Here is a 22,526-nt window from a genome sequence, read left to right as displayed (position 1 = left end):
GCTTTGTGCTCCAATTCCACTAGTAGATGACAAGCTTTGCCAAAGACTAACCGATAAAGAGAAGTACCAATAGGATTTTTGTATGCCATGCGGTATGCCACAATGCGTCATCTAGCTTCCTTGACCAGTCGGTCCTATTTGCATTAACAGTTTTTGCTAGAATGCTCTTGATCTCCCAGTTGGAAACCTCAACTTGACCACTAGATTGGGGATGATAAGGTGTGGCCACCTTGTGCTTGACACCATACTTCTCTAGTAGTCCCGTGAAAGCCTTGTTACAGAAATGAGATCCACCATCACTAAGAATGGCCCTAGGAGTGGCAAACTGAGTGAATATGTTTTTCTTTAAGAATGTGGTCACACTTCTTGCCTCGTTTTTTGGTAAGGCAATTGCTTCAACCCATTTGGACACATAGTCCACATCTACCAAGATATATTTCATCCCACAAGAGCTTACAAAGGAACCAATAAAATCAATTCCCCACACATCGAAGATTTCTATCTCCATCACAAAGTGCATTGGTATTTCATGCCTCTTGGAGATTGATCCTTGCCTTTGGCATTGGTCACAAGCCTTGACCATTTTATTGGCATCATGATAGATTGAAGGCCAATAGTAACCACATTCAAGCACTTTGGCTGCCATTCGATTTCCTCCATGATGACCCCCAACCAGTGAATCATGGCATGCCTTAAGAATTGGCATAATCTCTTCTTCTGGAATGCACCTTCTGATAATATTGTCAGCACAAACACGGAACAAGAATGGTTCCTCCCAATAGTATTGTTGGCAGTCTCTCAAGAACTTCTTCTTTTGATAGGATTCCAATCCGTCCGGAATAAGGTCACTAACCAAATAATTAGCAATATCGGCAAACCAAGGAGCAAAAGTGCTAGATAGTTCCAATATGAGTTCATCTGAGAATGCATATTGATTTCAAGATCTCCCTTTGGTCTCCCTACCTCTTCAAGCCTTGATAAATGATCCGCTACTTGATTTTAAGTTCCCTTGCGATCCTTAACCTCGAAGTCAAATTCTTGAAACAACAAGACCCATCGAATCAACCGAGGCTTTGCATCCTTCTTTGCCATGAGATAGCGAATAGCAGCATGATTTGGGTACACTATCACCTTTGATCCCAACAAATAAGCCTGGAACTTCTAAAAGGCATAGACAATGGCAAGAAGTTCTTGCTCAGTTACCGTGTTATTCATTTGCGCCCCATTGAGTGTCTTGCTTGCATAATAGACTGAGTGGAGAACCTTGTTGTGACATTGTCCAAGCATTGCTTCAATAGCTACACCACTGGCGTCACACATGAGCTCGAAACGAAGAGACCAATCGGGTGTGACAATAATAGGTGTCGTGGTGAGCCTTTGCTTCAATTCCTCAAAAGCTTTGAGGCATTTCTCGTCAAACACAAATTTGGCATCCTTCTCAAGGAGTTTGCACATAGGATTTGCAATCTTGGAGAAATCCTTGATGAAGCGCCTATAAAACCTAGCATGTCCCAAGAATCTTCGAACACCTTTAACGGAAGTAGGTGGAGGAAGCTTAGAAATAATCTCGATTTTTGCCCGGTCAATCTCTATGCCACGTTTTGAAATTTTATGCCCCAACACAATACCTTCATCCACCATGAAGTGACATTTCTCCCAATTGAGCACAAGGTTGGTCTCTTCACATCTCTTAAGCACTTGTCTAAGATTGTTAAGACAATGCTCAAGAGAATTACCTACCACCGAGAAGTCTTCCATAAAGACTTCTAGGAAATCCTTCACCATGTCGGAGAAAATGGACATCATGCATCTTTGAAAAGTAGCCGGAGCATTGCACAAACCAAATGGCATCCGGCTAAAGGCGAAAGTTCCATAAGGGCAAGTGAATGTCATTTTCTCTTGATCCTTCAAGGCTATGTTGATTTGGTTGTAGCCGGAATATCCATCAAGGAAACAATAGAATGGCCTTCCCGCTAGCCGATCAAATATTTGATCAATAAAAGGCATAGGGAAATGGTCTTTGCATGTGGCACTATTGAGCTTCCGATAATCCATACACACCCTCCAATCGGTCACCGTTCTTGTTGGGATGAGCTCATTTTTTTCATTTTCAATTACGGTTATGCCTCCCTTTTTTGGCACACATTGCACCGGGCTCACCCAAGAACTATCGGCAATAGGGTAGACTACCCCAACACCCAACCATTTGATAATTTCTTTCTTTACCACCTCTTGCATTGACGGGTTCAACCGTCGTTGATGTTCCACACTTGGTTTCGTCTCACTCTCCAATTCGATTTTGTGCTTGCAAATTCCTGCGGGAATCCCTCGGATGTCTGCAATTGTCCATCCAATCGCTTGCCTATGCTCCTTGAAGACTTCCAACAATTTTTCTACCCGCACATCATTCAACAAAGAAGAAACAATTATCGTTAAAGTATCATTTGATCCAAGAAATTTATACCTCAAGTGTGGTGGAAGTGGTTTGAGCTCTAGTTGCGGTGGTTCGATAATAGAAGGCTTTGTGGGTGGAGTGGCCCTATTCTCCAAGTCGATAGAGATCTTTACCGAAGCATAAGTGTAGGACCCAAGCCCCTCCAATGCATTTACTGATTCCATATACCCCTCCATATCTTCACCATCAAAGTTCACCAAAATAGTCGCCAATGCCTCACCGAGGCATTTTTATTCCATTTTCATTTCAACCGTATCCTCTACTTTATCAACAACATCGATCACCGAGATGATTTCATACTCATGCGGTAGTTTCATACCCTTGCTTGCTTGGAATGTAACCTCTTCATCATTCACACGGAATCTGATCTCATTCCGTTCCGAATCCATTAGTGCTCTTCCCGTGGCAAGGAATGGTCTCCCCAAGATGATAGGAATCTCTTTGTCAACTGCACAATCAAGGATTACGAAGTCGGCGGGTAAATGAAATTTTCCCACCTTCACAAGTACATTATCAACAATTCTCACCGATCGTTTGATGGAACGATCGACCATTTGCAATCTCATACTTGTGGGCCTTCGCATACCTAATCCTGCTTTCTTGTAAATGGAAAGAGGCATCAAGTTGATGCTAGCTCCATTATCGCAAAGCGCTCTTGCAAAATCATGTACCCCAATGGTACAAGGAATGGTGAAAGCTCCCGGGTCTTCTTTCTTTTGAACGGTGGATGTTGCAATGATAGAGCTAATCCGGTGAGTCACATTCACCACATCATTTTTGGTGGTTTTCTTCTTGGTGATCAAATCTTTCAAATACTTAGCAAAACCCGACATCTCTTGAAATGCTTCCACAAATGGAATATTCACTGATAATTGCTTGAGAATGTCGTAGAACTTTTCGAGTTTGCTATCATCAGCCTTCTTAGTGAGTCTTTGAGGGAATGGAGGAAGAGGTCTAGGAATAGGTGGAAGAGTTTTTGGTGTCTCTTTTACCTTTTCCTTTACCCCTTCCCGATTCTCTTTTTGCACTTGCACATCTTCCGGAATCTTCTCAATTTCAACAACACTTGGCTCTTCAACCTCAACCCCTTGTTCGGACTCTTTTACTTCAACCACTTGTTCACCCCCTCCTTGTAGTACCTTCCCACTTCGAGTAGTAATCGCCATGACATGAGAAGTTAGACCACTCCCTCTACCCTTGGGGTTCGCAATTGTGTCACTTGGAAGTGTCCCTTTTTGCTTTGGATTTTGCTCCCTAGAAATATCTCTCATTTGCATCTCTAATTTTTGTATGGATGCGGTATGAGAATCAACAATCTCGGTTATATTCCTCATAGAAGTGTCAGACTTCTCTTGATTTTGCAACACACGTTCAAGCATGCTTTCCAACTTAGACTCACTTGAGGAACCTTGATGTGAATATTGACCCTTTGGGGGAAGATAAGGGTTTGAACTCTGATTTGGGAAGTTGTTGTTGTTGTTCCAAATACCTTGATTTGATCCGACTTGGTCATTTATCCACTATTGGTTGCCTTGCCCTTGCAGGTGAGGCCTCCATTGATTCTGTTGTCCTTGACCTCGGTAATATTGCCTTTGATATCCATCTTGGGAGTTGTTGACATAGTTTGCTTCCTCAAAATCCTCATTTGATATGGGTTGCACATCCTCAACCACATTTACCTTCTTTGTTTGGCTTTCGGTGAACATCTTTGTCAACACATTGACATTTGTAGTAAGTATGCAATCACTTGATCTCTCTCTTGATTTTCCTTGATCATGTTGCTCAAGGAAGGAGAACCATATGTAATTCCACTTGTGGTGTCCTCAGAATGCCATGCCTGATTATGCTTTGCCATTTCGTCGTGTATTTGTGTCACCCTTGGGAATGATTTGTCCATGAAAGATCCGTCAGCTGTATCCTTAGCTATAGATTGGTTCATCGGATCCAAGCCCATGTAGAATTTTTCCAACAAGATAGAATCCGAAAAATCATGATTGGGAGACCTCACCAAATATAATTTGAATCGATCTCATGCCTCGTGTAGTTGTTCCCCCGGTACTTGCTTGAAAAAGAAGATTTTATCCCGGAGCTCAGATTTCTTACTTTGCGGGAACTATTTAGCTAAGAATGCTCGGACAAGTTCGGGCCAAGAATGAATAGAGTTTGATGGCAAATTCTGAAGTCATTTCCTTGCGTCCCCAGCTAGTGAGTACTTGAAGCACCTCAACCTTAGAGCATCATCCGAGACATTGTTCAGCTTATACATCGCACACACACCCAAGAAGTTTCTAAGATGTTGTGTCAGATCATCATCGGTGGAATTTCTGAAAAACCCCTCCGCTTTGAGAATATGGATTAGACCATGTTCCACCTTGAAAGTTGCAGCGCCAACGGCCGGAGGTACAATAGCATTTGTATCCTCAATATACTTCTCTATGTCCGCAAAAGGATTTTCTTCCATTTCCACCTCCATTTGTTCTTCATATTCGGCCCTGTTTTCCTATTAACACCAAGCAAAACAAGCAAAGTGTGATGGAATAGACTAAGACGTAAAGTAAAGCACACACTAATTAGTAATTTCAAAACCGTATTCCCCGGCAGCGGCGCCAAAATTTGATACGCTCAAATTACACTTTAATAAATAGTATAAGGAGGTCGATGTCAAATATAATAACGAACAAGTTTGGGGTCGAATTCCACAGGGAATAGGTGTGAAAAGGTTACTCAAATAGCGTGTTACTTGACTCAAGTCGTAGTTCTATTCAGTTAATGGTAACAAGAGTATGAAATGATTTTGATTTGAAGTAATGACTAATTGTAATGTTAAGAATGTAAATAATTTGATTAGAGAAACCAAGGTTGTCTCCCCATTAATGAAGTGTAATGCTATCGGTGTTAATATGATATATTTCAAATGGAAGGTCCCTTTTTGATATGCAAATGATGTCTAAATGACTACCCAATATTTTCCAATAGTTGGATAGTATTTCCTCTTTATGATTTTTCCAAATATAAAAGAGTTGCAATTAAAAACAATCAATATATGCCAAATAAAATTCATTTATTCCTAAGCGATTCTATTAAATAAGGTTTAAAGCCTTGAGTCTTTGATATTTACTTCTACGAAATTTTAACCCACTTTCCAAGCAAAGCAAGAATTTAATGGCACTTGTTGATGTTTGCAACCACCAACAATAAATGAAGAATGAGAAGTAAATAAATATCAACCAACCATTATATATATATATATATATTCAATGTTAAACACCCATTAACATAACACCCATTTAGGGTCCACAGCCTTAGTATTTAAAGTTAGCTACTCATACTAAAATACAAAAAATAAGAGAATATTAAATGCCATAAAGCTTACAAAGTGAAAGATTCTTGACCCAAAAGCTTCCAAAAGAGAGGAATATTAAAGCCTTGTATTGTAGTCTCAAAGTCAGACCAGATGAGCCCACAAAACCTCAATAAATCTATTTATAGAGGGCCAAAAAGAGGACAAAAATGCCCTTTCAGGTTAAATATGCGACCGCATACCTGTCGCATAACAGACATGCGGTCCGCATTCTCTTCATGCCCAACGCATTTCAGAACCCTAGTTTTCAGGCCGTCATCGCATTGTTGATTTACTGTCCGCATTCCAGATATGCGATCGCAATTTGCGTTGGATTTTCTACCATCAGCATTTCTCTCCATGAGTTTGCAGTCCATTATGCGGTTAGCAAACCTGTTATGCGATCGCATTTTGGACCGCATTTCTTGCACTGGACTTTGGCCAACATTCTGCTGTGGTTTGCGGTCCTTTGCACATTATGTGGTTCGCATGTAGGATTTGCGATCGCATTTTGGACCGCATTTCCACATTTGTGCTGCATTTTGCTCTTTTTCTTGTCTTTTTGTGGCCTTTTGCTTTCATTTCCATGCTCTTAGGTCCTTAAACCTCATGTACTGCAAAAACACTAAAATTACATAAGTATTGGAGATAATTGCATTCAAAACAAGCTAAAATCTAAGAAATTTGCATTGAAATGTGCCGAAATTCTCCGACACATCAACACCCCCAACTTAGACTCTTGCTTGTCCTCAAGCAACTAAAATGACACTATCCTATTCTAGACTCCATCTAACAAATATGAAACAATAGTGACCGTGGACGGTGTCCTTGTCAGTACTACAAGCATGCATTTCTCAATTGTTTACCCTTCCTGAATCATCAATATTTATAAAGAACTAATCAACTTGTGAAACTTTGAGCCTCGACCAATTTGACAAAATGTTACCCTCAGCTGAGTGCACTTGTATTTGATTCCAAAAGCTTAACTTCTGTCCAACCTCATAGTTCATGTGTCCTCACTAGAAAGAAAGTCCCAAAATCACAATATTTATAATGACAACAAAAAGGGACGAATTCACAAATACACTCACTCTCAGAAAGAGTTTCAAGTGTTACGACATACCATACCACAGGCTTGCCCTTATTTTAATCAGTCGCTTAATTCTAAGAACACTCGGTTGGATATCCCATAAGGACTTTTTAATATCGTAATGTAGGTTTAGGGAAGTAGGTTTTCTTATCGGGCGGATTGGGCGGTTATTTACTCTTAACAGTTTGGCTTATCGGTTATCGACTTTTAAATGTATTAATCCACTAGCCATCCGATAAGATATCAGGCAGATTGGTATCGATTTAGCTTTTATCGGGCGGTTATTGGGCGGTTTATCAGCCTAATTCAATCAAAATAAAATAAAATTTTCTATAGTGGGAAAGTAAACGTCAAAAGTTCCAAACCAAACACCGAAACGCATGTTTTGAGTTCTTGTGACAACCCGACCAGTCATCTCATGAGTTACCGCTCCGTTTTCCCCATTTTCTGCTGCTTTATGCTTCATTTTCTGTATTTGGTGTGATCGAGTTGATTTGGATTATTTTGGGTAGGAAATGAGACTCTTAGTCTCTTTAAGGAAAGCCTAGTTTGGAAAAGTCAACCGGATGTTGACTTATGCGTTAGAGGGCTCGGATGTGATTTCTGGTGGTTCAGTTAGCTTCAGGGGATGATTTGTGACTTAGGAGTGTTATCGGAAGTGGTTTTGGAGGTCCGGAGTAGAAATAGGCTTGAATTGGCGAAGTTAGTATTTTGGCGATTTCCGGTTGGTAGGAGAGATTTTGATCCGAGGGTTGGAATGGAATTTCAATAGTTGCAGTAGCTTCGTTAGGTGATTTGGGATGTGTGTGCAAAATTTTAGGTCATTCGGAGGTGATTTGGTTGGGTTTTTTGATCAAATGTGTGTTTCGGAAGTTTTAGAAGAACTTAGGCTTGAACTCGATGTAATTCGATGGTTTTGGTGTTGTTTGAGGTGTTGTGGTGATTGGAACGAGTTTGGATGATGTTTTAGGAGGTGTTGGTGCTTTTGGTTGAGGTCCCGGGGGCCTCAGAGTGATTTCGGATGGCTAAGCGGGAATAATCTGGACTTGTGATGTTGCAGATTGTTGCTGTTCTGGTATTTTCACACCTGCGGTTTGGAAGCCACAGGTGCGGTGTCACATATGCGGGCTGGAGGTCACAGAAGCGGAAAGGCAAGGCAAAGGCTGGGATCGCAGATGCGGATAGGGGAGTGCACCTGCGGAACCGCAGATGCGGTCAGGCTAGACTTAAAGAATTCTGCAGAAGCAGGGGTAGGACCACAGAAACGGTACCGTAGAAGCGGTTTTTGACCGCAGAAGCAGTTATGACTGGGCAGAAGGCATTTAAGTTCTCCTTCGCGAATTTTGTAGAGTTTGCCATTTTTTACTTCGGGCTTGGAGAATTGTGGGCGATTTTGAAGAGGGGTTTCAAGGAGCTTCGATAAGGTAAGGATTCTTGGACCTAAAACACACTTCTATAGTGGTATTTCATGAATTATGACTGAAATTTAAGGAATTGATGGACTAAAATGGAGGTTTAGGGCTTGAGTTTAAGAGAGCTTAAATTAAGGATTTTAGGGGTCAATTGAACTCCGATTCTGGTGTTTTTGATATGTATGAACTTGTGGGGAGATAAGGAATCTACTGATGTGAAAATTTTTGAGTTTCGAGAAGTGGGCCCGGGGCTTGGGTTTTGCTAATTTAGAGAGTTTTGATATTTTTCGATTGTTTTCACTTGGGTTATGTTCCCTTAGCATATTGTGATGTATTCGTTCTAGTTTTGGTCAGATTCGATGCGCGAGGAGGCTGATTTGAGAGGCAAAGGCGTTGCGAGCTAGAGCTTTTGCCGGTTCGAGGTGAGTAATGAATGTAAATGATGTCCTAAGGGTTTGAAATCCCGGATTTTCACACCGTAGTGCTATATTGAGGTGAGACACGTGCTTAATGATGAGCGTGGGGTTGTTTACTATTGGGGATTGTGACTTGGTCCGTCCCGATTGATGCTTTTATCGCGTATTTGATTGAAGCTTATTTGTTATCATCATTATTTGGACTGATTGCCGTATTTGGGCTTCGTGCCAACTATTTGAACCCTTCGGGGAGTTTTATCATTACTTCCTCACTGTTTTGACTTACTACTTGAACTCAGTCATATCATTTTTCCACTATTCTATAACTCAGCCACGTTTTACTCGTTTTTGAAACTAAAATGATATATTACATGATGTTTTGGGCTGAGAACTACTGTTTTACTAATGCTCGAGGGGCTTATATGATTTCTGGACTGAGTACGGCCAAGGGCCAGATGTGAGGATACCATTGGATCGGGCTGCGCGCCGCAGCAGTGTTATACTGATATTGATATGAGGCCGAGGGCCTAGATTTGATGCCACAAGATGGCTTGATATTGCGCTTGGTCCGTAAGGGACCCCTCCCGAAGTCTGCACACCCCTAGTGAGCACCGTCGACGATAAATAAATGGATCGGGCTGCGCGCCGCAGCGGGTACTGTAGGGTACCGTATTATGTGTTGCATTTCTTTATTTGATTGTCACTTATCTGCTTATTTGTTGTAGTATCTTCCATATTTCGATTACATTGGTCTATCGCTTCCATATTACTTGTTTTAAACTGCCGGATTATACTCTGTGTTCTTCCATGATTTCTTATTCTCAGCCATTTTTTATATTTATTACTCACTGGGTCGGAGTACTCACATTACTTCCTGCATCTTGCATGCAGATCCAGGTGTTCCAGAGGCTGAGTGAGGATATTCAGTCGATCAGTTCATATCCGGGAGCATCGAGGTAGCTGCACAACATCCGCAGCCCTTCTCTCCCTTCTATCCTTTCGTTTTATCCGCATTTCCTAAACTGATTATGTATTAGGCTGTTAAACTTGTGCTAGAGGCTCGAGACTTGTGACACTAGATCTGTATGGGTTATGTAGTGGTATTATCATTTGAATTTCTGCATATTTGACTCGTTGTCCTAAACTTTTATTATGATAAATTGGCAATTTAACCGTGTTAGCTAATAATGAATTTTATAAGAAATGGGTCGAGGTTGTTAGTTGGTCAGGCTTGCCTAGCAGTGTGTTGGGCGCTATCACGACCGGGGTTGGGGTCGTGACAGTTCTGGAAATGAAAAAACTCATAATCAAACCAACCAGAGAAAGATGCAAATACTATTTTGGTCTCTCGTGAATATCTCAAAGGCTTTTGTCTGAATGCATAGGTACAAATGAAGAAAAAGACAAACCCATTAGTATTTTCTTTTACTTCAAATGGGGATTTTTTACCTTTTATAATTAACACTAATAGTAAATGGACATTGGACTTAGTCCATGTGAAAGATTTCCAATTGGCCGTTGTTAAAACAAATGTTTGTCATGCTTAGAATTCTAGGATGCCTCAAAACCCAAGCAAAGTTGATGAAGCAGTAGTGTAACTGGTGTTGTTATCTGTTTCAGATAGCAAATTCTGTCTTTTGTCACAGTTAGATGACTCCTTTTATTTGGCTTTCTTTTATTCTAATTCACTTTGATAGATTACTGGAGGAAGAAGGGTTTTTGATTATTTAATATATATATGGATAAAAATAAATTTTATATGTGTGTATGTATATATATATATATATTCTTAATGGGTTAACAGATTATCCGTTAAGAAAATTGAATAATCCGCCCCAAACCGATAAGCCGTTAATAAAAAAATTTCAATCTGTTCCTCGTCCGTTAAACTGTTAACCCGATACCAATAAGCCATTAAGCTTCGGTTTGGGTACGGTTTTCGGTTTCGGTTTGGTTTTGAACACCCCTATAGGGAAGGGTCGGATAAGCATTTAGGCACAGTGGCTACACCCTCCTTGAACACTCATCACCTTTTTCTTTCTTGTTGCTATTTGCTTCTTTTCAAACCACCTAACCTTTATTAGCATCAACGTTTCCACCATTTAGCCACCTTAGCTACTCCTTCAATTTTTTTCACGACTCCATATATATATATACAAGCAATTCAAAATTTGATACACTCAAATTACACTTTAATAAATAGTGTAAGATGGTCGATGTCAAATATAATAACCCAACAAGGTTGGGGTCGAATCCCACAGGGAATAAGTGTGAAAAGGTTACTCAAATAGTGTGTTACTTGACTCAAGTCGTAGTTCTATTCAGTTAATGGTAACAAGAGTATGAAATGATTTTGGTTTGAAGTAATGACTAATTGTAATGTTGAGAATGTAAATAATTTTCTTAGAGAAACCAAGGTTGTGTCCCCTTTAATGAAGTGTAATGCTATCGGTGTTAATATGATATATTTCTAATGGAAGGTCCCTTTTTGATATGCAAATGATATCTAAATGATTACCCAATATTTTTCAATAGTTGGATAGTATTTCCTCTTTATGATTTTTCCAAATATAAAAGAGTTGCAATTAAGAACAATCAATATATGCCAATAAAACTCACTTATTCCTAAGCGATTCTATTAAACAAGGTTTAAAGCCTTGAGTCTTTGATATTTACTTCTACCAAATTCTAACCCACTTTCCAAGCAAAGCAAGAATTTAATGACACTTGTTGATGTTTGCAACCACCAACAATAAATGAAGAATGAGAAGTAAATAAATATCAACCAACCATTATATATATATTCAATGTTAAACACCCATTTAGGGTCCACAACCTTAGTATTTAAAATTAGCTACTCATACTAAAATACAAAAAGAAGAGAATATTAAATGTCATAAAGCTTACAAAGTGAAAGATTCTTGACCCAAAAGCTTCCAAAAGAGAGGAATATTAAAGCCTTGTATTGTAGTATCAAAGTCAGACCAGATGAGCCCATAAAACCTCAATAAATCTATATATAGAGGGCCAAAATTTGGGATAAAAAGCGGATAAAAATGCCCTTTCAGGTTAAATATGCGACCGTATATCTGTCGCATAACAGACATGCGGTCTGCATTCTCTTCATGCCCATCGCTTTTCAGAACCCTAGTTTCCAGGCCGTCATTGCATTGTTGATTTGCGGTCCGCATTCCAGATATGCGATTGCAATTTGCATCGCATTTTCTACCATCATCATTTCTCTCCATGAGTTTGCGGTCCATTATGCAGTCCACAAACCTGTTATGCGATCGCATTCTGCACCGCATTTCTTGCACTAGACTTTGGCCAACATTCTGTTGTGGTTTGCGATCCTTTGCACATTATGCAGTTTGCATGTAGGATTTGCGATCGCATCTTGGACCGCATTTCCACATTTGTGCTGCATTTTGCTCTTTTCTAATCTTTTCACTTTTATTTCCCTGCTCTTAGGTCCTTAAACCTCATGTACTGCAAAAATACTAAAATTACATAAGTATAGGAGATAAAATCATTCAAAACAAGCTAAAATCTAAGCAATTTGCATTGAAATGTGCTGAAATTCTCTGACACATCACATGTGACCTAGTTATCTCATAAAATACTCTTTTATGGTCAACCTCTCACATTGTCTATTGCAGACCTATGATCTATAATCAACCCCCATATTTTAAGAAGGAGTCATGTGACCTTCTGTCGTAGACTACTATTTTAGAGTACTATTTAGAATCAACCACCTGTAATCAACCAATGTTCTATTATCAACCCCTATCGATATTTTTAATTTTAACCAAGACTTATTACGCTGATTTAAATAGTCTATTGACATCCACTGGTTAAGGTAGTTAAGTTAATGTCTAATGTTAATAAGCACTAGTAGCCAATATGAAAAGGACTTGTTTAATTAATTGAAATACATCGAACATGTCGATTCAAAACATCATTTCGTTTCTCAAAACTCTCAACAGTCACGTCATTTATGAGAAGTCATATTTAAATGCACCACTTAGTGTCAAATTCTGCCTATAAATACGCTAGATCTGATGGAAATACTTATTCTATCATTCTTCCAAATAGCCCAATCACTTAACAGAGAAATGCCTCTGAGGCTAAGGCCAAACGTGGACACCATTTTCATTAGGGAATCACTGGATAGGCTCATCTGAGAGATCCAAGAAGACAGGGTGAGGTTAGAGAGGAACATTTGTCGTATCACATGCATGTTGCAGACTCTCTTTCATTGGGCTGGTGCAAATATTCACCATTATGTTAGCTTAGCAAATTCCTCTCCCCATAATCCTTCTCCCCCGTAGTTTAATTTTTTTCTTTAGTTAATGGGAAAAAAATATATGCTGTTGTGAGGGGAGTTATTTAATAAAAATATTTAACTTGAGGTTTTGTCTATTTAATTTTCTTCCTTATTTTTTGAATGATGTTACCCTATTTTTTTATTTTTATGCTTTGGTTATTTTTTTCCATTTGACAACACTTAAGTGCAAAAAGTCTCCAAAACGAAATAACAAGGTTCCAATAAAAACGTACAACTCATGGGATGTAAATTTCAATCTTCCAAATATTTGAATTTCCCGCCAATGAATTAAAAATTTTACAAGAGTTGTTGAATAAACCTACGGTATATAGCCTACCACACTGCTGGTTTATAGATCCATTGTAAGTGTAAATCAATAGAATTTCGTAGTAAAAAAATTAAGAACGGTATATCAATCATAAATTGGATAGAGGTAGGTCCTCGATTATTAGTTGTTCATTAGTGTAAAGTATTAATTTAGTTACTTTAAATCAAAAAATGATAATTATTTGTGAATAACTTAAAGTTGTAAACATCTAATATTCTATTCAACAAATTGCAAACTTTGAATTGGATAAAATGGATTACTATGACATATCAGTTATATTGGTATCAACCGAAGCCTATAATTGGTGAAAATAACTTTCATTATATAGTCAACAAATATTATTACAACATAATGTCAAGGCAATGTATGCGATTTGAAGAGTAATTATCTATTATAATCGATCACAACATTACTTAATATCAACACTGTTGATATTACATCCTAATATTCAATATACAACATTCATACTTAGAGACATTACTTGTTGACAACACTTCACTAGAAAACACTCTTATACTTAGAGGTCTTGCTTCTTGAGTTGTTACATATTCTAGAATGACCAACTCTTAATGATAAGAAATATACCGCCATGTATAATAACATTAGATGTTCCATAAAGTTTAATACGATGTTTAAACGTTATAAAATAAAAAAACAAGGTCGAACATAGTGTAATCCTTATTTTAGTGAATTCTCGACCTTTAGTTTACTCTCGACCGCAATAAGAGTTGAAGACGAAACCTCAAGTTGACACTCGCCCATTAAGGAAGTCTATTGATTTATGCTGAATGTTCAGTGTTGGGTTCAGGTTTTATAGCTTAAAGTAGTTTATCATCGACTAGTGGTTGATGGAAGTCAGCTCGTGTTGTTAAATAAATTAAAATATGTCCATGTGGACTACCCCTAACCATATTTTTTTGACCCGTTGAAATTACCCATTTGACCTATTTAAGATTACCCATTTGACCGGCCACATAATCGAAATAAAATTAATCACATTTCAACCATATTTTTTTGACCCATTCAAATTAACCCATTTGACCTATTTCAAATTACCCATTTCATCTACTGTCTCAAAATAAAATTGATCACATTTCAATCCCAATTATTACTTCCAAAAAATATTACTCAAACAATTGAAGAAAAATGAGTCAAGGGTCGAGTGCATCATTTGGGTCGAGAAAGAATTATCACTGCGGCATCGCTGCCAGTCAATTACAGTTACAACTCCGGTGAATGCTGGTCGGCATTTCTCAAAATATTCCAAAACTAAAGTAAGATAAATTCGACAAATTTGCCTCTTCTTAATTTTAGGGATTTAATTTTATAAATAAATTATTTTTTCTATTTGATTTGATAGGGTAAAAGATGTCAATCTTGGGAATGAGATAATGATCTGTTAGATCTAAGGATTGTTGACCTTATCAGTAGTTTGAAGTGTCAAGATGATGCTCTTAAGCATGAAAAGATCGTTCTGCAAATGAAATTGGATGAACCTGAAAATATATTAGCAATGGATGTTCATGAGGAAGACTATAATGATGATGGAGGGAGGGCATATTCCTGTAAATTGTACAGTTGGAGCGATAGTTAAGATGATTAAAATGAGGTTTAATAAGTGAGTTATGCTCTTGTGCGCTGTTGTCGGATTTGTGTTAGCTTGGATGATAAAGTGAGAAGGAACATTGGTTTGTTATTGGTAGGTATAGTTTAATTAATGTAAGTTTATTTTGTTGGAAGTATTTTGGATAATGTAATGTTGTACTAATTTAATTTTAAATTTGTTGAAGTTATTAGATGCGACTTTGAGTCTATTACTCAACCAATTAGCTAGTTTATTGATGGACCAGTGTCTATTACGCAACATCTGGGTTATGCCTGATGCAATGTTATATTTGATAAAATTATTAGTACTAGACACATTGTCTACTTTGCAACATGTCACACCCCTTTTTACCCCAAAAGATATATGTATTATGGATTGTGGGTTAAAGAGTTTTTCCAATTAAACTGACAAACTTGAGTATGGATTATTTTATGTATAGAGTCGCCACTTGGAATTGATTTTTTGGGTGTTCAAAGTCACCTTTTATTTGAATCCCTAGTCAAAGAAAAGTTTGACTCTATTATTTTTTATCCGCAAAAACAAAGTCCCGATAAGAAATTATAACGACCCGACCTGTCATTTCATGAGTTACCGCTCCATTTTTCCCGTTGTTGCTTCCTTATGTGTTGTTCAGCTGTATTTCATCATATCGTATTGGTTGTTCTGTGTTCGGAGTGTTCATGGAGTGAAATGAGATAATGAGTCTCTTATTTGTTTAAGTTGAAAAAGACAACCGGATGTTGACTTATGTGTAAAAGTTCTCGGATGTGAATTCTGATGATTTAGATAGCTTTGTTAGGTGATTTTGACTTAGGAGCATGTTTGGAATGTAATTTGGAGGTCCGTGGTAGATTTATGCTTGAATTGGCAAAATTAAAAATTTGGCATTTTGCGATCGGCAATGGAAATCTTGATATCGGGGTCAGAATAGAATTCCGGAAATTAGAGTAGGTCCGTTGTATCATTTGTGATGTGTGTGCAAAATTTCAGGTCATTCGGATGAGGTTTGACAGGTTTTTGGATTGGTTGCGGAATTCGGAAATTTTGAAATCCTTAGGCTTGAATCCGAGGGTGATTTGGTGTTTCGATGTTGTTTTGAGTGTTCCAAAGGATTGGTATTAGTTTGAATGATGATATGTGACTTGTTCGTAATTTTGGTTGAGGTCCCGAGGGCCTCGGGTTGATTTCGGGAGGTTGGCGGATCAAGGAATTGATTTGAGGAAGTGCTGAAGAATTTTTTCAGCTGTTATAACCGCACCTGCGGAGTGGGAACCACAGGTGCGACGTCCGCAGGAGCGAGGAAGTAGCCGCAGATACGGCCATAAGTGAGAAGGCCAGGAGCCGCAAGTGTAGAAGAGGGAACACACATGCCTGACCACATGTGCGGGTAGGTGTAACGACCCGACCGGTTATTTTGAGCTTTTGCATTTCGCTCGCCAATTCTCGGGAATGACCTGCCCCGTGTGATGCAATACGACTTATGTAAATCGTTGGTGTTGGGTTTTAGGTTAATCAGAATTTAATTTGGAAGAACAGTCTCAGTTGAAAGCTTAAAATTTGAAAGGTTTGACCAATAATTGACTTGTTTGTATATGATCTCGGATCGGAATTTTTATAATTTGGTTAGCTCCGTATGGTAATTCTGGATTTAGGATCGTGACCGGAAAATTATTTGGAATTTTGTAGTTTAATTAGGCTTGAAATGGCGAAAATGAGAAGCTGAAGTTTGAAAAATTTGACAGAGGGGTTGACTTTTTAATATCGAGATCAAAATCTAACTCAAGAAGTTGGAATAGCTCCATTATGTCATTTATGACTTGTGCGCAAAATTTGGGGTCAATCGGACCTGATTTGATAGGTTTCAGCGTTGTTTGTGGAATTTGAAATTTCTAAGTTCTTAAGCTTGAATCCGAAGTTGATTTGGTGTTTTGATGTTGTTTTGAGTGATTCGAAAGCTCGACTAGGTGTTAATGATGTTATGGGAGGTGTTGGTATGTTTGGGTTGAGGTATGAGGGCCTCGGGTGTGTTTCGGGTGAGTTTCGAGCGAGTCCGGACATTCCTGAACTTAGAAAATGGATGGGGACAGAAGTTTTAGTGCTGAGCGGGGTGGATTTAGTGCTGGGCACGGAAAATGGTCCGCGGTCCGCGGTCATGAAGACCCGCAGGTCGTCGGTCCAACTTCGAAAGCTCATATCATTTGATCTACAAGGAATTTTGAGATGATTCAAAACTAAAAGTTGTAGCCCTTTGTGTCTAGTTTCCAGAAAGGTAAAGATACCAATATTTGGACATGTGTAGCGAAAGTTATGGCGATAATACTAAAGCCTATTACTGCAGAGAAAACCTGTGTGGCTGCGGTCATTTTGGTGCGGACCGCACTGGTTTCGCGGACCGCGGCCGATTTTGTGCAGCCCGTGGAAGTGGAAATCTGGGTGTTACTCTATAAATATGAGGTTTTGAGTTTTATTTTATATTTTGACCTAGAGAGCTCGGATTTTGGCAATTTTTCGAAGGTTTTTCAAGAAATTCATCGGGGTAAGTGATTCCAACTCAGATTTGGCTAGAGTACATGAATCTATCACTGAATTCATCATTTAATTCGTGATTTGGGATGGAATTTGGGAAGAAATTGTAAAATCTTTCAAAAATGTAAAATGATGATTTGAAGGACCAAATGGTATTGGAATTGGATAATTTTCATATGGTTAGACTCGTGAAAGTATAAGGATTCTAGTTTTGTAAATTTTGTCAAATTCCGAGATGTGGGCCCGGGGGTCGGGTTTAACCAATTTCGTGAGGTGGCTGCCGGCGTTCACAGCACCGCTTTTCTCCCTTTTGTTCATTATTCCTGTTTTGTATAATTTAGACCTTGTAGTTGTATTTACACCCTAATAGATGCTTGTGACTTGTGACACCCCAGTTTGGGCTGTGTTTGGGTTGTATTCCGCACATCATAAAGATCTTTTGCTTAGTTTGTGGTTATCTATTCATACTTAGACTGTTTATTAATATTTAACTATTTTTAAAAAGGGCGAGATGGGTTAGTTTGCTGGCCTTGTCTTCACGAGAGGCGCCATCATGACCGGATTGGGGTTTGGGTCGTGACATGTTTGTATCAGAGCCTAGGTTACATAGGTCTTACGAGTCATGAGTAGGTTTAGTAGAGTCTCGCAGATCGGTACGGAGACGTCTATATTTATCCTCGAGAGGCTGCAGAACCTTTAGGAAAAACTTCACACTCTTGAATTCTTATCGTGTGTCCTTGATTCAGCTTGGAAAGTAACTTTTGAAATGCCTTCCACGCGTTCGTATGCACGCATGAGCGCTCAGTATCAGATGTGAATCAATGGCTTGTAATTCCCTGATCGAGGGGTGAGATATGATCTCGGTGAGTTGATGTTGGGCCAGTCTGGAGGACTTGAGGCCGAATTTTTGCCTATAGCTTGAGCACCGAGATGCTGCTTGTGTGAGTAAGTGCTTTTGAATTTATATTGTTCGGTATTTTTCCCTGTTAGTGGAAGTGACGGCTGGATGGCTATGTAATAAGAATGTTAGTGTTGCGAGATGTATTTGTATGATTTTGCAGTGACGAGAAACGTCTGCTGGAGGATAGAAGAACTATTAGGTGCTTGATTTCCATCTTGATTCAAGTTATAGCTCGAGTTATGGGCGTGTGAAGAATCTTTTCATGTCTCCTAGTTAGGAGTGGAGTAGATTTCATGTTACGGTATGAGTTTAGACTCAGGAAGACTAAGTGAGTGTGTAATGGTTATGATGGTGGAAGGTATACATAAATGTTAGTTTAAGGCGAAGCAGGTGGGTTATCTCCTTCGAAGTGTTCTGGAGTTGTGCAATCTCTATGTTGTCTGTTAGAAGATCCCATTTACAAGTGAAATATATGTGCGAATTTAATTTGGGTCACTTAAGAGAGTGGGTTTAATTGTTATGAGAGTAAATGCGAAATTTGTAAAAGATATGAAGTACTAGATGGTCTGTATGCCACGAGCTTATGAAGGGTTGAGTTTAATCTCACTATGGTATTATGGCAGCAATAAAGTGTATGCTTTGTGATTTATGGTGAGTGTTTTGAGCTATGGCTTTGAGCCAAGTAGGGGAGTCCGCTATTGAATAGTTGATTGCACGATTATATGCTCTAATGGTTCTAGTTCGAGGCGTATTTGTAAATCAGTTGTGGCTCGAGTAAAGGAAATTTCAATAAAGGCTATGTTATGCTTTATAGGTGTACGAGAATCGGGGAATGACTTGAGTTGTGGTTGGTTAGGAATGATCGGTGCATAGGGCAGGAAGTTGCTTGGTTATATTGGAATGAGGTCACATTTTACAGTGTCGGAGTGCAAATGAAGCGAATTGTTCAGTTCGTTTAATCAATCTAGCTACGGTTTGAGTAGAGTAGATTCCTCTAGAGAATGGTCCTATTGTGTTCAAAATTTTACATGCACTAATTGGAGGCTTTCAAGTTGTACTTATGGATAGAAACTGAATTTTTCAGTGGAAGATGGCAAGACTTGTGGTATTTTCTATGCTAATTATGGGATTCCATATATCAGTATCCGAAAGGTGAAGGTAATGGCTTCGAATTCGCAGTAAGTCCTTTTAGAGTCGGTATCTTGAAAATGGTGCTTTGGGGAAACATTAAAAAGAGTATTCAGCGGGTGATGAGCCTCTGGCTGTGTGGTATTATGCTTGGGTCTCGTGTGGTAAGTTTGGGTTGAGGAAATGTGATGTTATAGCAAGAAGGAGTATCAAGTGAAGGTAAATCAGAAGGGAGCTCGGATAGATGGGATAGCTTGGTAGTGGCCATATCGGTATGGTAAGGATATGAATAGTTCTTTGGGTGTTTACAAGGTAATGAGTTTCCATATATGTTTCGTGGCAATGCTCTTAGGTTTTGGATGGCTTGTGTATCTTGGTTAAGTTAAAATAAGTCAGTATTGATAGTTTGGTTTTATGGAAAGAGGGATTTGTAGAATTCATAATAATTTCTACCACGATAGAGATCTATAATTTCTGTTGGCATAAGGAGCATGTAATGTATAGTGATTTTCTCCTAGAGGGATCAAATGGAAAAATTTTGACTAGTTAAGTATGTAGTTGATTGTGGCTCGGAAAGGGATAATGAAGTTCTCATATTTATCATAGGATGGCTGGCTATATATGGTATGTTGTGTAGGGTGGAGATTGGCATATGTAAGGTCGCAATTGAGTTTTGAAAGGAAGGTCATAAATTCTTAGATAGCATAAGCAGTTTTAGATGACTAGGTAAATGATATTACCAAATGGTGTGTCTTGATAACGGTATGCACTTTAGAAAGAGGGAAATGTGATTGAGTTAATAATACATCATAGGTATTGCGGCGCTCTCTTATTTGATCGACTGCTGCTATTCAAGTTTTCTTGGTGGCACAGGAGAATTATAGGAGTACCTCTCATGGTATGATTGGGTATTTGAGACATGGTATGCATTCAGACGATGGGATTGGGATCAGGTGTGTTGAGTTATGTACCATATGGACTTAGAGTCAGGGAAGTTCTCACATTTAGGCTATATTGTAATTGTGAGTCGTGTGTATCGTCACTATTTAGTGACTATCGGGGTTTGGAGACCCGAGCAGATTTTTCGCTGCTTGGTATGTTAGATTTTAGATGTGATATTGGGTTCAGAATGGTTGTCTCCGTGTTGTGTTATTTTGGACTATTGCACTAAGGCGGCGTTGTTGGCTATGCCGAAAATGCCACGGATTGAGTGGCGAGGTTCAACGGATTATATCCTAGTAGAGTGGTTTTATATTTAGAAGACCCAGCGGATGGCTGGGAAGGATTGTCTTTCTTATTTGGGCTTCTATGATGGATGTCAGTGAAGAGGCTCCTACCATTGATTTAGCTCCGGTGATGAGGGACTTTTCGGATATGTTTCTTGTGGCCGGGAATGTTGTCGGTCAAGGTTGTTGATTTCGATATTGATTTGATGTCGGGCACCGTATCGTATGGCACCGGTAGAGTTAAAGGAGTTGAAGAGCATCTCCAGGATTTTTGTGATAAGGAGTTCATTGGCAGGCCAATATGGATGCATGTTCTAATTTAAGCCGGCTTGGTTGGCTCTGGATTATACTGTTGAGGGGTGTGTTTTGAGCTTATTAGTAATTTGAGGAGATCCATGAGTTACCTTTTGGTGTTGCGAGATGTTATGATTTGTTGGTCATGGGCACATATGGTGCAGTTCTATTGGGGTTTCATAGTGGAAGTCGAGCGGGAAGAGTGATTGGGTATTGCTCGGTGAATGACGTATCGGTTACGTCCTTTCGGGTTATTGTGGTGTATGATGATTTGCTTTGGTTCCAGACATCGAATTGTGCGTGGTTGTTGATTTCGAGCATAGTGACTTAAGGTGGTTCATATGGAGCAATGTTGGATAGGATCGCACATCGCAGCGAAATTATGTAGAGGTATGACCTTGCGGGTTAGATTCGTGTGTTCTGTTCCTATGATGTGAGACGGGTTCTCATCCTTGTGTTGTGGTGGTACTGGTGAGCTTGAGGTACAACTCTTTCATTTGAGCCATTCTCATGATATGAGTATGTTAGGATCGTTGCTTATTAGTGCGCGTATTAGGCAAGTTGTGGCTTAGGCCTATATTGATGTGCCATGTCACCAGAGTGGTGTGTTGGATTAGAAGAGATTGTTGGGATCATTAATGAATACGAACGGATTCGATTTCAGCATGTTGGAAGGATAGTATCGAGCTTTGGTTCAGAAATTTGTTGTGGTATTTGCCAAGGAAGAAGTGGCTTCATGAACGGTCGATCTAGGAAATGTTTATGGCTTACCGTGTGTCTTAGTGATCATTGGCAGTATATGAAAGTGTTGGAATGAGACTTTAGTTGATAAGAGTTTTTCCATCAGTATATGGATGTTGTGTACAGCTGCTGTGATTAGAAGTTATCACTAGAAGTGTTGAGTTATGTGGTATATCATGTGATTGCACCGGAGATAGCATAGATGGGTGATTACAGCTTGTTCGGGCTTATTCGGAAAATAGATGTGAGATTTTGATCTTGTGAATGATTTCAGAAGAGGAAATGTGGTTCTATGGTTTATGGACTAGGATGAATTGTGAAAATTCAGTTATATTGTGTTATCGAACCTATGTGAGATGGGGTGACGTGGGATCACCCCCGGGTATATGCATGGTAAGGTTATTCAGCGATTGGTTGGCTTTTAGATAAACTCTGGGCATGTTCGCGGACGAACGTATGTTTAAGTGGGGGAGGATGTAACGATCCAACCGGTCGTTTTAAGCTTTTACATTTCGCTCGCCAGTTCTCGGGAAAGACTTGCCCCGTGTGATGCAATATGACTTATGTAAATCATTGGTGTGGGTTTTAGGTTAATTAGAATTTAATTTGGAAGAACAGTCTCACTTGATAGCTTAAAATTTGAAAGCTTTGACCAATAATTGACTTGTTTGTATATGATCTCGGATCGAAATTTTTATGATTTGGTTAGCTCCGTATGGTAATTTTGGATTTAGGA

General features: G+C 39.0%; 2 protein-coding genes across 2 annotated transcripts; both read right to left on the bottom strand.

The window, feature by feature from the left end:
• Positions 1-46: 46 nt before the first annotated feature.
• On the bottom strand, positions 47-2,631 carry LOC142178505 (uncharacterized). Its single transcript, XM_075248158.1, has 4 exons — positions 2,161-2,631; positions 1,741-1,855; positions 1,421-1,628; positions 47-893 (listed from the first exon to the last, which is right to left on the bottom strand). The coding sequence occupies exons 1-4, from the start codon at positions 2,629-2,631 to the stop codon at positions 47-49; spliced, it is 1,641 nt and encodes a 546-aa protein (XP_075104259.1).
• Positions 2,632-2,685: 54 nt separating this feature from the next.
• LOC107798435 (uncharacterized) lies at positions 2,686-3,834 on the bottom strand. Its single transcript, XM_016621429.1, has 2 exons — positions 3,322-3,834; positions 2,686-3,270 (listed from the first exon to the last, which is right to left on the bottom strand). The coding sequence occupies exons 1-2, from the start codon at positions 3,832-3,834 to the stop codon at positions 2,686-2,688; spliced, it is 1,098 nt and encodes a 365-aa protein (XP_016476915.1).
• Positions 3,835-22,526: the final 18,692 nt, after the last annotated feature.

This window comes from Nicotiana tabacum, chromosome 3 (genome assembly GCF_000715075.1).
Source record: "Nicotiana tabacum cultivar K326 chromosome 3, ASM71507v2, whole genome shotgun sequence".
Lineage (NCBI taxonomy): Eukaryota > Viridiplantae > Streptophyta > Magnoliopsida > Solanales > Solanaceae > Nicotiana > Nicotiana tabacum.
Note: the sequence above shows the minus strand (reverse complement) of the source record. Positions and strands in the feature narration are given on the sequence as shown.